The 14404-nt window shown below is 35.8% G+C and overlaps 1 protein-coding gene across 2 annotated transcripts in view; it reads right to left on the bottom strand.

The window, feature by feature from the left end:
- The window catches only part of Zfpm2 (zinc finger protein, multitype 2), a 449551-nt gene that overhangs the window by 324632 nt on the left and 110515 nt on the right, over window positions 1-14404 (bottom strand). For both annotated transcript variants that reach the window (NM_011766.5, NM_001356998.1), the window contains one exon: window positions 5815-5916. In NM_011766.5, the coding sequence (NP_035896.1) occupies window positions 5815-5916 (102 nt within the window). The remainder of the gene's footprint in view (window positions 1-5814; window positions 5917-14404) is intronic.

Below are 14404 nucleotides of genomic sequence, written 5' to 3'. Positions count from 1 at the left end.
TTGAAATGCAAATGTGAAAATTAATGATAACTGCATTATCTGATAGCAGAGATAATACCAATTCACTGTCAGCGTAACACACAGTCATTCTACGATTTCCTCCGCTTCACACAATATTCTTCTTACTGTCAGACTATATCTATGGTTAACTATGTTTCATAGGTGTCTGTTAATTTACTTCAAATGGCATTTCCCAGATCTTATATCTACCACATTTTCCCAATCAAAAAGAAAACGAAATCAGAACTGTAATCTTCAAGCCCTTCTTTGGACTCTAAAAGAGGCGGGGTGGGGGGACCTATATCATTAAGTGTGTGCTTCTGTCTCACAGTGGTCTCCTTGTTACCATTCCACTTTATGCAAAACAGCTTCCATCTTGCTAGGTTCATTTAACACACAAAGCAGAAAGTGCCTAATCAGCTTCATACATCCAAAGTACTGAACAACAACCTATGAAGTAACTTACTAAGAATTTCCTAAACAACACTTAGTCTGTGTGCAAAAAGTACACACATTTGTTTTTGTTTTTCCTATGCAATTATTTTGACAATGTACTTACACTAAAAAAAAAATCTTTATCTTAATTATGCTTTAAGTCAGGTAGACTAGAGAAGAGTAAACATAATCTTATGATGCTTGGTTGCAGAACAAGATCATTTTGCAAAATTAATTCACTACACTAATGTTTAATGAAGAATTATTTGGGAAACATTTTGTAACAGCTACCGAGGCACAGTGCCAAAATGACAGTAAAATCAATATTATGAGTGACTTGTTTGTCTTTCTGAAACATTGAGCTCTATGCTTTACATGTAAAATCTCACTAGTGAGGGAGTTATTATTGGCCTGATTTATAAGCACTAAGTCCAAGGTAGTATTATCTTGCTCTAAGTCATATGATTACTTTCAGCAAGCCACTCAAAAAACCCACAGAGAAATTGGCTTTGTGATACAGTTCATGACATTACCTCAAAATGACTTACCTGCAATGAACAGCAGAAAGTTTTTATGTTTTAGAATATAATTTTAAAAGTATGTTTTTTTAATTATTGACTTGTCAATTCAGGACTGGAATTCTTACTGCATTTTCTTTATATGATAAAAGCTTTAATATATAAGTATCAAGATCGATTTAGATAAAAGTTGTGTCCAAAAAAAAAAAAAAAGGTTGTGTCAAAGAAAGCAAATAGTGGTTTCCTCAAAACTTTTATCTGTATATGTGTACATGAATACACATTATTTGAAAACTCACATTTAGATGCAAATTATGATAATATTCACTAAAGCATATAAAAAGAAAACAATTATTGACTATCTGCAAGTATGAAAAGAAGCCAAATTGTGAGAATGTAATCCAGAATGTTGGCGTCTTGTATTGACTTAAGTAACATGTGATTTTCACAGTACATCTGTCATAGCGATGACAATGGATTTATAAGAATTTCACTGAACCTTGCAACAATGTTCCTAAGTCCAACTACATAAATCAATACTGCAGACTGGCTTTGGAAGGTCGTTCTGAAACTTTCTTAAAAGAAAGGCAGGGATATAGGCAGTATTTCCAAAATAATATTAATATTTCAACCATGGGCTGGGCTGAGAGGGCCACATTTTCGATATTTCCCCAGGGTCTACATGCAAATAGAAAATTGCCAGCACCTAACTCTCCTGAGCATGGTGTTGAACACCCAGTGCAGGTTATCTCTTCCAAAGTTCATCTTCCTAAAAACATGGCTAAACACTTATCATTAAACCTGTTTCAGAGATAAAGAAACTGAGCACTGTCAGTTTCACATGCCAACATCATGAGGCCATAAATATCACCATTATCTTAGGTCTGTCTGACTCTAAATTGTGTAAGCACATAGTTCTGTGGCATAGACTGTACTCTACTTTGAAGGATAAAGGATGCTTAATTATGGCTTGAGCGAACAGTCTATGATCACTTCAAGGAGGAGGTGGTATCATGAGAGGAGCATGCAGGCAGTGTCATGCAGCAACTTGACACTGCTTTCTGGAGTTCTTCACAATCAATGCACAATAAACATCTGTTGAAGGATGAAATGTGTAAGAATGTAAAATGAAGGACTTGAGACTCAGACAAAATACACAACTCATGAGGCCAATGAAGAAGGGACACTTCTTTGGAGGAAGACACTGTAAAACCAAACAGGCAAATTCTGAAATAAAAGCGAGAGTCAAGCACTACATGATGCATTCCAGCAGGAGTGTCAGAAGAATGACTTTAAAAAGCAAAGAAAACAGCAAACTTGAAAAATAGATATATAAAATGCAGAAAGGATGAGGTAATGACTTTTATTTTGGCCTTTCTAAAAGTGTACTTCTAGCTTTCCAAACTTAAATGATTCATGCTGCTTACATTAGAGTTACAAACATGAGTCGGGCATGGTGCCACACGCCTTTAATCCCAGCACTCGGGAGGCAGAGGCAGGCAGATTTCTGAGTTTGAGGCCAGCCAGGTCTACAAAGTGAGCTTCAGGACAGCCAGGGCTATACAGAGAAACCCTGTCTCGAAAAACCGAGAAAAAAAAAAAAAGAGTTACAAACATTTAAATGCAGAATTCCACATCCTAGCTTCTTACATCATTTCCTTTGATTGTTTAGGCTCCATTTAGAAGTTAGCCAAGGTGTGAATAGTTATGGACTTTTTCACTAAAAGACAAACAAAGAATAACTTCCTTCTGTGGAAGAAATTTCATTTGATAAAAATGGAATCTTTGAGACAGGGTTGATTCATTATTGAACTAAGCCATCAAGGAAGGTTGTGCAGTCATCGTCAATCAAACTGCTTAAAAATAAGATAAATCCTGACTCATCTTAAAGGATATCAGTACTATGTTTGAAATTCCTTAGATAATTTCAACATCCTTTGATTCTGGTCTATTTTTAGAGAAAAATGTCATTCTAAGAATGTAGTTAGGATACCGGGAAATCAACCTGGCTCAATACTATATGTCTCAAATAATGATCTATGATTATGTGTATATATATATATATATATATATATATATATATATATATATATATATATGTAGAGAGACAGAGACAGAGAGAGAGAGTATAAATGTATAAATGATTAATACAATTTACTTTATCCCTCAGGGACTAGGAAACTCTATGGAGCCTTTAAAAACTCTTTGAGACCTGACAGATGCAAAGGTGTAACAAAGAAGTTCATACCATCTCACCAGTATGAGCTGATGTAGTTTTGTAGAACTTGTTAACTATTTTTATGGTTTACAAATGAATATATAGGCCCACAAAAATAAATTAAGCAGTGTTCCACAAATCTCCCAGGTAAAGAATGACAAGGAAAAAGAAAGAAAGAAAGAAAGAAAGAAAGAAAGAAAGAAAGAAAGAAAGAAAGAAAGAAAGAAAGAAAGAAAGAAAGAAAGAAAGGGGGGAAGGACGGAGGGAGGGAGGGAGGGAGGGAAGGAAGGAAGGAAGGAAGGAAGGAAGGAAGGAAGGAAGGAAGGAAGGAAGGAAGGAAGGAAGGAAGGAAAATAAAAGAAAACAAAGAAACAAAGAAAGAAACATGAAACAAAGAAAGTCAGTAAGTCCTGACCTTTGACTGTGGACTTAGCTTAGAGTCCAGACACACTCTGCTACTGAGTTTGGAATTCTCACCAAAAGCCAGGAACTTTTCTCTTTGCTACAGGTATAAAGTGCCAATGTGCTTCAGTGAACAAAACAAAACAAAACAAAACAAACAAACAAACAACAAAACCACCAGTACTAATCTTGAAACAATTGATATTTAAGTAGCAAAAAGGGTACAAAATGTCTTCTTTTCTTCCACAGAATCCCCTGATTGATTTAAATTAATAAACATGCTACCAGATAATGAAATTCTGTTATTATGAATTAACCTTATCGTTTCAAGGGGTTTCAAGGTTATGCACCCTCCCCCTACCAAAAGTAGCTGTGGAGAAAAATGTCTTATTCACTTTTGACTATAAGGGGACAGTTCTTATAAGCATACAAGAGACACCCAAAGTTTCTTCTTAAAAGTTTTCACATATCCCTACATAGTTCAGAACACAGACATATCTATGTCAAATCCGCAGAGAGCGAGAGAGAAAGAGAGAGAGAGAGAAAGAAATACATTCAATGAACTATGTATGTTAAAAATACATTCAATGAACTATGTATGTTAAATTAAATAATTCACTAGGCTGTCAAGCATCGTCTTTACTCAACACCTCCAATTATTTGTTTATTTGTTTACTGATTTGCAAAATTATCAAGTCTTTCTGCCAAAGTTGGCATTAGCTATGCTTTGGGCTTAATATTCTTTTCTTTTTCTCATGTGACCTGGAAGGACATGAGTCCTAGACACAGACAGGAAAGTTGAAACCTAAAAACTTGGCTAAAAACAAGTGTGACTCAATGTGTCATTTCTTAAGGAGAAACACCCAAGCCAATCGAGTCTAACTGGAGAAAAAGAAACAAAAAACAAAAAAACAAAACAAAAACAAAACAAAAAACCCCAACTTCTAAACACAAATATTTAATTCTATAAGATAAAAGATCATTACACTTTTCAAGTTGGACAAAAGCCTAGAAGCAAAAATAATTTTTAAAAAATAATATTTTCTAATTGTTTTAATCAATTTCCCCCACATTGAAAAATCATAAAAATGTGCAATAAAATACAAATACCAAACTTTGCATTTTCTTATCGTCTTCTGAAATGTGGTTCTATAGTATTTAAGAATACCATACAATCGGATCCAGACTCTTGTATAGCATTATGCTATATTGTGCGGAATACAAACATTTGTATGTATCATGAATACCATTAGGAATGACATCATAATAATCAGATATCCTGTATCTTCATTTTTGTTTGCATTATATTTTCCAGCTGCTGGTTTCAGAAAATTACCACTGGATTTCCTGTCTTCCCCATGCACAGCAGAGAGCAATTTGCAAAGTCATGCAAGGGTGAAAATGTGATTGAAATATAGCGATCTTCCTTAATGAAAAATGTTACTGCTTTGGAAATTAAGGCTGAAACTGCTTCAAAACTCGTTTATATCCTAAAAACTTAAAACGTGCTGGTCTCCATTTATAGGCATATCATGAACTGTGAATTACTAAGCAGTAACAATAGGGTTATTTCTTCCAGTGTTGCTATAAGCAGTATATATCTGTATGACATTTATTAATGTTGTTTTTTTTTTCCTGAAATTAACAACTGTAAGGCACTTTACATGTGAACTTAATTTTATTCATACAGGTGAAAATGTTGCTGGAACATTAAAGCAAAGGGAGAAAAATCTATTAATTATGACTCAATGACTCAATACATGTTGAGGTTCCATCTGTAAATAACAACAGAACTAAACTGAAGAGATAGTTCTTTGAAGTCCATTGTTACTGATTTGTGATCTTTTTAACCGAGCCTAATGTGAATGTGGGTATAGCCAAAAGATTCTATGTTGAAGGAACAAGCAAATAGAAATGACTAACTTTATGTAAGAATGAAAGAAAAAAAGATAGAGTCTTCAAGCTGAGGTGAAAAGTTGTTTTTTATGGTTTTCTTATTTAAATAATAATGCTTACCCAAACTCCCATATAAGCAGCACACACAAGCAGCACAAGCACACACACACACACACACACAGCCCATGTATGATTTTTAAATCTGAGTTGAATAATTATTTAAAGCTTTATAAGCTATCCACATTTCACATTGCCTTTACCTCTTCCTTACATGTAGAATTTAAACGAAAAAGTGAAATCCTGATAAAATTTAAAGTGGGTTGAATGCTGTACTCTCAGTCCTACCTGGTCCATCCCAGTCATCTGTCTCTACCCCAGGCTGTCCTGGTTTGTCTGAATGGCTGTCCCCATCTGATTCTGCTGGCTCCTGGATTCCTTCGTCATCACCTAAAATACAGAAAGGAGAGTTGATCAAATTCTTCCACCAGTTAGATATTGCAAAGGCAATGTCCTTTTCTTATTTCTATCATATATTCAATACTGTCTAATTCATTGGCAAAAATGTCAATGAGTAATTATTTCATAACTCTTGTAGCTTAAAGATAAAAAGCTAACAATATTTGTCAATAAATAAAGCTAAGTAATATAAGCAATAAAGAACAATAGTATATATATATATATATATGTGTGTGTGTATATATATATATATATATATATATATCTTACTTTAAAGTTATTATTATATGTAAAAAAATCAGATAGAAATGTATAGTTTTTCTGAATACTTTGGATACAACAAACATAGTGACCTTATTTCCAAATTGTAATTATATAGGCATAATATAGCAAGACAAATTGAATATTTTAGAGTAGGGTGTATTCCTAATTTGACTTGGGTTTGGATTATTGGAAGACTTTTCTATTCCTTATTATGTTTCTAAACCATGGTGCTAGTTCTCTCAAATGATTTACATGTGATATAAGATGGTAACTCTGCTCTTCTCAGCAGACGACATAGTGAAGTTAAACTTATGCGTGGATATCATGTATGTTTCCATAACGTCATGCCTTCACTTCACATGAAAGGCAAAAACAATCAAACAAATAAACGTGTATGTCTTGAGTCAGATTTGAGAGGCAGCAAGACAGAAAACATTATCAGTACAACTGCATTTGAAAACAAAAACTCAGTAGTTTCAGTACCTTACTTTTAGAATTAATAATTTAATACCAAGAAGGGCAGCACCAGAAACAACAACAACAACAACAACAAAATTCCATTGAAATCATGCCTACTATACTTTGTACCTAGCAATTGTAACATTTAAATTTAAATGGCACGCCCATCTACCATCTTTTGAGGTGCTCTGTGGTCACTTTCTACCTATTCATTCAGATCTCTACCTGAATCTGAGCATCTACACAAAATATGAAAATGTACATTAGCTTGTCACTTTAAAAAATGACATATAAGATATACGTTGTAGGAAACCACTAGTATATTTGCACTAATGTGATGTTTCTATGAGTTCTGATCCCTAAACAGCATAGGTTTTGCCTTTCAACTTTTTTGTCTGTATCTTCACAAAATGAATAAATTCTGTACTGGAATTATGGATGCCATCAAGAAGAGTACATCCACACATGAAGCATGAAGGTGTGAGACAAGGTCAAGGTGACAAGAGAAGTGTTCAGAAGCTCAATTACAAAAGCAGTGTCCCAATCTTCTGTGCCTCACTTCCAGGTGGCATGCAAGACCATAATAAACACACCAACCAATTATCCTCTGGAGATCAGAGAAGGATGATTTCCAGTCTACATATACAAGTAGGCTTGATGCCCTACACATACTGATAGCCTTGAACCAACCTGCCTCTCAGTCTGCCAGCCTGGCTGCTGGTCTGTTCCCTCCCGTTCAAGCCATCTCCAAGTTACGCCAATATAGACAAAAAAAAAAAAAAAAAAGATACAGTTTAGAAAGCAGGAGGCTCACACTATCTGCTTGGATAGATCAGACCCTGGCCATCCCTTTTATTCAATTTCCAGTATGATTGTCTTCATGTGAATAAATATTGAACTAATGCCACATATGTGAGCAGGCTGGTATAACGAGAATCCTGTTGGTTAGGATAGAGAAACTTAGAAGTTTCCACAAGCTGGATCTTTTCCATGTGACCTTTCTTGCTGGACTCAACAAACTTTCCTTTCTTTCCTCCTGTACTTTGGGCCATCTGGCCACTCACTTCTGATTTCTGGTTGTGAGCAGCCAGTGGAAACAACACCACATTAGAAGACAGAGTGCAGGAGAGAAAGGCCAGGTGTCTATCCTGCTAAAACCTACTTTTCCTTGATGATTCCCTCATGGCTTGAAGATACCAGTATTAGCTCCTGTTTAGTATTCCCCTGCAGCTCCCATGCCCCTGCATCAGCACCCGTCCCAGTGCCTCTTGGGAAAGAAGAATGGATGTAACTGCCTGGATACTGTCTAGGCCTTGCAAGTACTGAGTCACTAGAGCAATGCCTTTTTTTTACATTGCCCATGTTTTGTTGGCCACAGAGAATATAAAAGGGGGCTCCTACACATTGCTTCTGAAATCGTGTCAATCAGAGTCAAATGGACAGAGACTTGTACCCATTATGATGAGGGGTAAGAGCAGCTCATAATGTTACAGAAACACGTGGACATGTCAACTAATATGTAGGCCCACAGAAGTTTCCTGGAGAAAAAGACAAGTGAAGCCCCTAGCATTTAGGGGCATTGTCTCATCTGATTTTGAACTCTGGGGAGCTTGCATCCTTACATCCATGATAAGAACAAGTTTCAGACTGAAACTAGGTGCTGTCTTCTCAAAGCATGCCACTGGAGGAGAAATAGCATAATACTGGGGGGGGGGGGGAATGCAAGTTTAACATTGGCAAAGGCTAAACTAGAACGTTTAGTGACACGAGTAGATTCAGAGGTGTTTGAGGATGTTGAAGAGAAGTTTTAGAGCTCTTTCTTGTCCGTGATTGTTAAGTGAAAGAAGCATTGTACTTATTCAGCACAAGACAAACTTACCCTGATCATTTCAGCAATGTCTAGTAGGTAAAGGAATGGGAGGATGACAGAAGATGTCAGTAGGTAAATGTAATGTTATTAAACTGCTCCAGGTGAAAACATTTTAATTGAACTGATTATGGGATAGAATGAGTTTATACATTCAAGTAGCCAACTACTCCCACTAAATGTCACTTAACTGACAAATCAAAACTGTTATGCTTTCATTTAGTGTGCTCCCTCATTTGGAGCAGTGTTACCTATTGATAACTTTTGTTTGTGATTGAATTGATTTGTTTCATTATATAGCACATGATATTTGATCAAGTAAATATCAGAGTATTTAGAAAGCCATTGTAAAAATTGCTAATTAAACACAATAAAAAACATTCCACTTTGCATCCCATTTAAGAAATCAGATAAGTATACTACATATCTAATTACAAAAAGCAAATCTGAGACTGTGTAATAGATTAAAATATCAAATATTTAATCTTAATTATTTACTTGTGTCTTCTAAAATAAGGAATAAAAACCTGAGAAAATAGTTACGAGTCCTGTCTGAGATAATGCATATGAATATAGAAAATAAAATGGTTCAGCACTTATTTTATATTGATTTCCATATCTTCTATGAGCCAAATGTTGAAATCATAAACATGAGTAAGGTGTAAATCTTATCATAAGATCAGGTTCTATACTGGACCTCAGCAGGGCCCCCACATGAAGAGCCCTGCTCTTCCCTGGGTCCTTTTCAACAAGTTTTATTGACAAGGTCTTATCAGCTAGGTCAGGCATTAATATCCTGATCCTTTAGAAAAATCAACGAAGAGATAGAGATGTGTGAGGATTCCCAAAGACAAAAAAAGCATCAGACACAAGATTTGATTCCATGATTTTCTGATGTAAAAGACCACACTTCAACGTGTAAGAATATAATCTTGGGTTGCTGCTGGGAAGTAGAGTCTTTGCTTAACACAGATGGGGCCCTGGGTCGGATCCCTACCTCCCAAGAGCAGCGACAAAGGACACAGCAGACATCATCTACATGGCAAGCCACAAAGCCTGCAAGATATGGTCGAGGAGCCCCTTTCTCCTCTCCCCATTAAGCTCCCGTTTCTCCATTATGCTTATACACTAAGATGAAAGGTTTAATGGACTTAATCTTTTTAATCACTACTTTAAAGGTTTCCTATTTTACTTAGCACTTAATAAAATCAACCACACATAGATGCTTGATCAATAACCGTTGCTCACTGACCAGTTAGGAAATTAGATTTTTGTCTCATTCTTTTTGCCATAACCTACTGCAATATCATTACATTTGCTAATTAATTGCTTTCAGCACATTATTTCTATTTAATAACTAAAATATGTCACATTTTCAACTTTTGGACCTTTCATCTTCTAACTTTATCTCAGGAAACTAGTTCTCATTTTTATGGTAATGTTTTTTACCTAATTCATTTTTAATCTTTTTACTAATGAAAAATGAAATGATTAAAAATAATTTAATCAAATATGAAATCTCTGAAGTATTCTTAAGAAACACCATTTTTCGCTAATAATAGACACTTGCTTCTTGCCTCTCAGTATTTTATTCTCATAGAAAATTTATAAATAGAACTTTATTTTGATATTAACCCAACTCCAGCTTCTTCTTGGTTTGAATGGAGTTCACCTCGCTGGCTGTCTTTGGCTCAGTCCATTTCGACTCTCTTGTGTTTGAAATCGGGGCTATGGAGTGGCTTTGGACAAATGTCATGAATAATTACTAGCCAAGATAATAATGACAAGCTTGCTAATACACTGCTCCAAAAGCTTTAGCGTTAGGGAAAGGAGAGGAGCAGAGAGAAAAGGATGTCAGAAGAGAGTGGCAGAACTGGGCACGCATGTGGCGCCCTCTAATTTGCGCTCTGAATTCTTTATTCATATACCTATGAATAGACAGTTCAGCATATTTTCAGCAAAGGACAAACATACTTAATGTGAGAACTGAAACGAGTGAGTCGTAAAAGAAAGAAACTGAATAAATGCAAGCAGTAACAAAATCTGTAATATTTCTGAAATTATGACTATGGAGTTAATGGTTTTCTCCTGCAAGATTAAACGCTTTTGTTGCTCTTTTAAAAGATATAAGTGCGTTGAGAGCCCTTCCATTTTTCTTAGTCTAATTTTCAAATCAATGTGAGCCCTATGGGGAAAAATTGAAAGTGTTATTGACAATATAATGCACAACATAAATGACTCAAGGAAATGCACTAAAACATAGTCTTTGAAACGCAGGACACAGTGCCTTGAAATATCCTATTCGGTATTGTTGACAATGAGGTTTGGACAGTGGATTTCTTAACCAAGCAAAAAATAATTTCAAAAATGCAAACAAACACCTTTTCACTCAAAATTAAACACTGCTCTTTGAATTAAAGGTTTGCTGATTCCTGAGACAATCACTTTTTCAGCACAAAACAGCAGCAGTGTTTGAAAGCAGTCATGTAAGCAGACAGCCTTTCTCAACTCTGCTCTTTTAATCCATGTAGTTCCTGTCAATATTAACCTCTTATAGAAATTCCGTACAATATAACTATTGAACTTTCTCGACTAGGAGTGTTATTGGAGCGGTTAGTCATCCCTATAATGTACTTTGCAATCAGCTAAATCATCAAAGTATTTCTAACAATGAGCAGTTCAGAAGTGACAGATCTACTTTCTTGTTCACAACCGCTTATCAGAAAAGAGATATCACGTATGTTTTCCAGGTGCTTCCTATAGTTAGGATACCTTCACAGAAGCCGCTCATGAAAGATAAGGTCATAAAAGAGATGAAAAATGTGCGAGCCTCATACACTTATGGTTTATCATCAGACAAGATAGCTCTGGTTAAAGGACTGGAGGAGTCAAAAACAGAAAGCTACAGCTCACACTGAAGGACGATGACATTAGAGTTTCACACTGAGTGTGTGCTCCTGTTGTCTGATAGTGATATGGTTTAACTGGAATGCTTGTTTAGTTCCAGATTATTCAAGAAAAAAATTCAGGTATTAGTAAGACTTTATTGCCAAGCTATAGTCATAGATATGCATAGAGAAACAAAATAAATAAGACAAACAATACCCCAGTTATAGCAATAACAAAGGGAAACTCTAAACATGTAAGCTATTTGAAAATAATCATCTAGTCTATGTGTGGTAGCAATCATGTCACCTGGCTCAGGTTTCCTTCTGACGTTGTATTAAATACAGTGCCTTGGTATGTCCAAGGCAGTTAAATACAGTATATAAGTAATTTTAAATATTCACGTAATCCCCTTACCTCTTTACTTGGGTTGTCTACATTTAATATTTTATTATCTTGAAAATCATTTTAAGACTCCAGAATATAAAAAAATAAGCAAAAAAGATGTAATGCATATTGTTATCTGGTTATAATTTTTAGACCCTAGTGAGAAAATCCTGAAATTCTAACAGTCCATGGGAAATATATTATTTTAAGAAAAAAACCGTAAATGTCTATAGCCAGTGTATGGCTACTGTAGCTTCAAATATCTTACTATAGCTGCACGATTAATATTTTGATGATTTAAGGAGAAATAGTGATTTGTAGTCCTTCTAGAGAAGTGGCTCTCAAAATAAGTGTCGTGATTCTTTGGGGGCTGAATGACCCTTCACAGCTGTTACCTAAGACCACTCAGAAAACACAGTTCTTTACGTTTTGATTCACAACAGTAGGGAATTACAGTTGTGAAGTAACATTGAAAACACTTTTATTATTGGGGGTGACCACAACATGCGGTCAACTGCACTAGAGGGTTACAGCGTTTAGAAGGTTGAGAGTCACTACTCTAGAGTATCCAGAGTTTCTTCAGCCATCAGGGTTATCTCTCAGGTGAAAGAAAGGGTTTCTCTAAGCGTTCATCTTTACTGAGGATTGCGAGCATAAAGGAAATATCCAAGAGAGAGAAAGTAAACCACTGTACTGAGAGAACGCCCCTCACTAATCTTTATTCCTCATTACTTCCCTGCCTAAGCACCAGAAAGGATTAAATAAATAACCGAGTATGGAGGGAAGCATTTGCTTACCACTTTATGATTAACTTACGTTTACTTGACTTGTATGATTATTTCAAAGTTTATATTTAAATACTTTATATTGTCTTTTCCCCCTCTTACCATCAAAACAAAATCCTTATGACAACTAGTATCCTTTTTTTTCCCAGAGACTGTAAAGGACACATTTCTTGTTCCAAAGAACCAGTGTTGTTGAGGTCTATAGACAGGATGGCTGCTTGCAGTCTGTTCACTGACATGAAGACTCACAAATACTAGAGAATGTGTGCAATTTGTCTTTCAGGGTCTGGGTTGTGCTTCCAACTGATCTCTATTGCTTTAGCTTTGAGTTTGTTGCCTTCGAGTTTCAAGCTTACCATACTCTTCAGAAAGTCATCGTTAACACCACCAAGAATAAAATGAAAACAGACTTTATTTTCGAAACTGTCTCTCCAACAAGCCACCTAGTCTACAAGAATAATGGGCTGTACTGATTTGAGAAAGTGATGGTGTTTGAACACCCCTCTCCATAGAGCCTCGGGCTTTATTCTGCCCACCCTCCAGACCAGCTCTAGTAAATCTTATAGGATATGATGAACAAGCACACACCATCAGCATAGTCTTCTGTCACTACACTACACTCACAAATGCAGTTACTACCAAGCCACACATTTCAATGTGAAGCCTGAGATAGAACCAGTAGGTAATGTATATTTACAGAGATCACAACTACAAAAGATGAAGGCCCCATTTCAATGCTCTTTGTAAACAATTAATTATAGCACCATAATAGAAGGCAACTTCCAGAGATTAAAAAATAGGCAGCAACAACAAAACAGACAACATTATCCCCAAAAATCATGGGCTGAAAAGGTAGGCGACGATGAAGAATGCTTTCTGTACAGTCATGTGTCCTGGAGTTTACATCTCAGGACACAGAGACATAGCAAGACATGCATCCCACAAGGTACCATAATTCTTGGTCTATGGAAAGAGTGAACATCATGCAGATACACACATGGACATGTGTGTATAGTCACACAAAAATATAGTAAATGACTTTTTTAAAATAAACTTCAAGTGATATCATTTATTTTATGTTAATAAGCCTAGTTTGTTCCTGCTTATTTTATTTTTAAGGTTTATTTATTTTATATTTGAATATACTGTCTTCACACACACCAGAAGAGGGCACCAGATCCCATTACAGATGGTTGTGAGCCACCATGTTGTTTCTGTGAATTGAGCTCAGGACCTCTGGAAGGGCAGTCAGTGCTCTTAACCACTAAGCCATCTCTCTAGTCCCTGTTGGTATTTTTTAGGTATCATTTCTCTCTAACTTATGGATAAACTCAGGCTGACATTTAATTTTTTATATGCTTTGATTTCTTTTTCATTTATCTTATTTTTTGTTGTTTTGTATGTGCATGTATGTACATGTGTGTGTACACATGCATGTGACAGTGTACCGGAGATGTCAAAGAACAAATTGGAGAAGTGTCTCTTTCCTTCTATCACAAAGGTTCTGAGGATTAGTGTGCGTAACTGTGTGGGCATGTGTGCATGACAGTGTACCTGTGGAGGTCAGAGGTCAACTGAGAGAAACTGAAAGGTTCTCTCCATCTGCTATGTAGGATCTGAGGATCATGTTTGAGTCTTCAGACTTGGCAGCATGTGCCTGTACCTACTGCTCTTTCTAACTAGTCTTTCATGTTAGCATTTAGGCTTTAAGATTTCAAGTTATGTATTTCCCTCTTCTCTCTCTCTCTCTTTGTTCATTTTCTTGTTCTTAAGCTTATCCTCGTTCATTGTACTTCCTGAGGCTTCTGACCCTCATCTTTTTCTCTGGAAT

This window comes from Mus musculus, chromosome 15 (assembly GCF_000001635.26).
Source record: "Mus musculus strain C57BL/6J chromosome 15, GRCm38.p6 C57BL/6J".
In the NCBI taxonomy this organism is placed as follows: Eukaryota; Metazoa; Chordata; class Mammalia; order Rodentia; family Muridae; genus Mus; species Mus musculus.
This window is presented reverse-complemented; position numbering and strand designations above follow the sequence as displayed.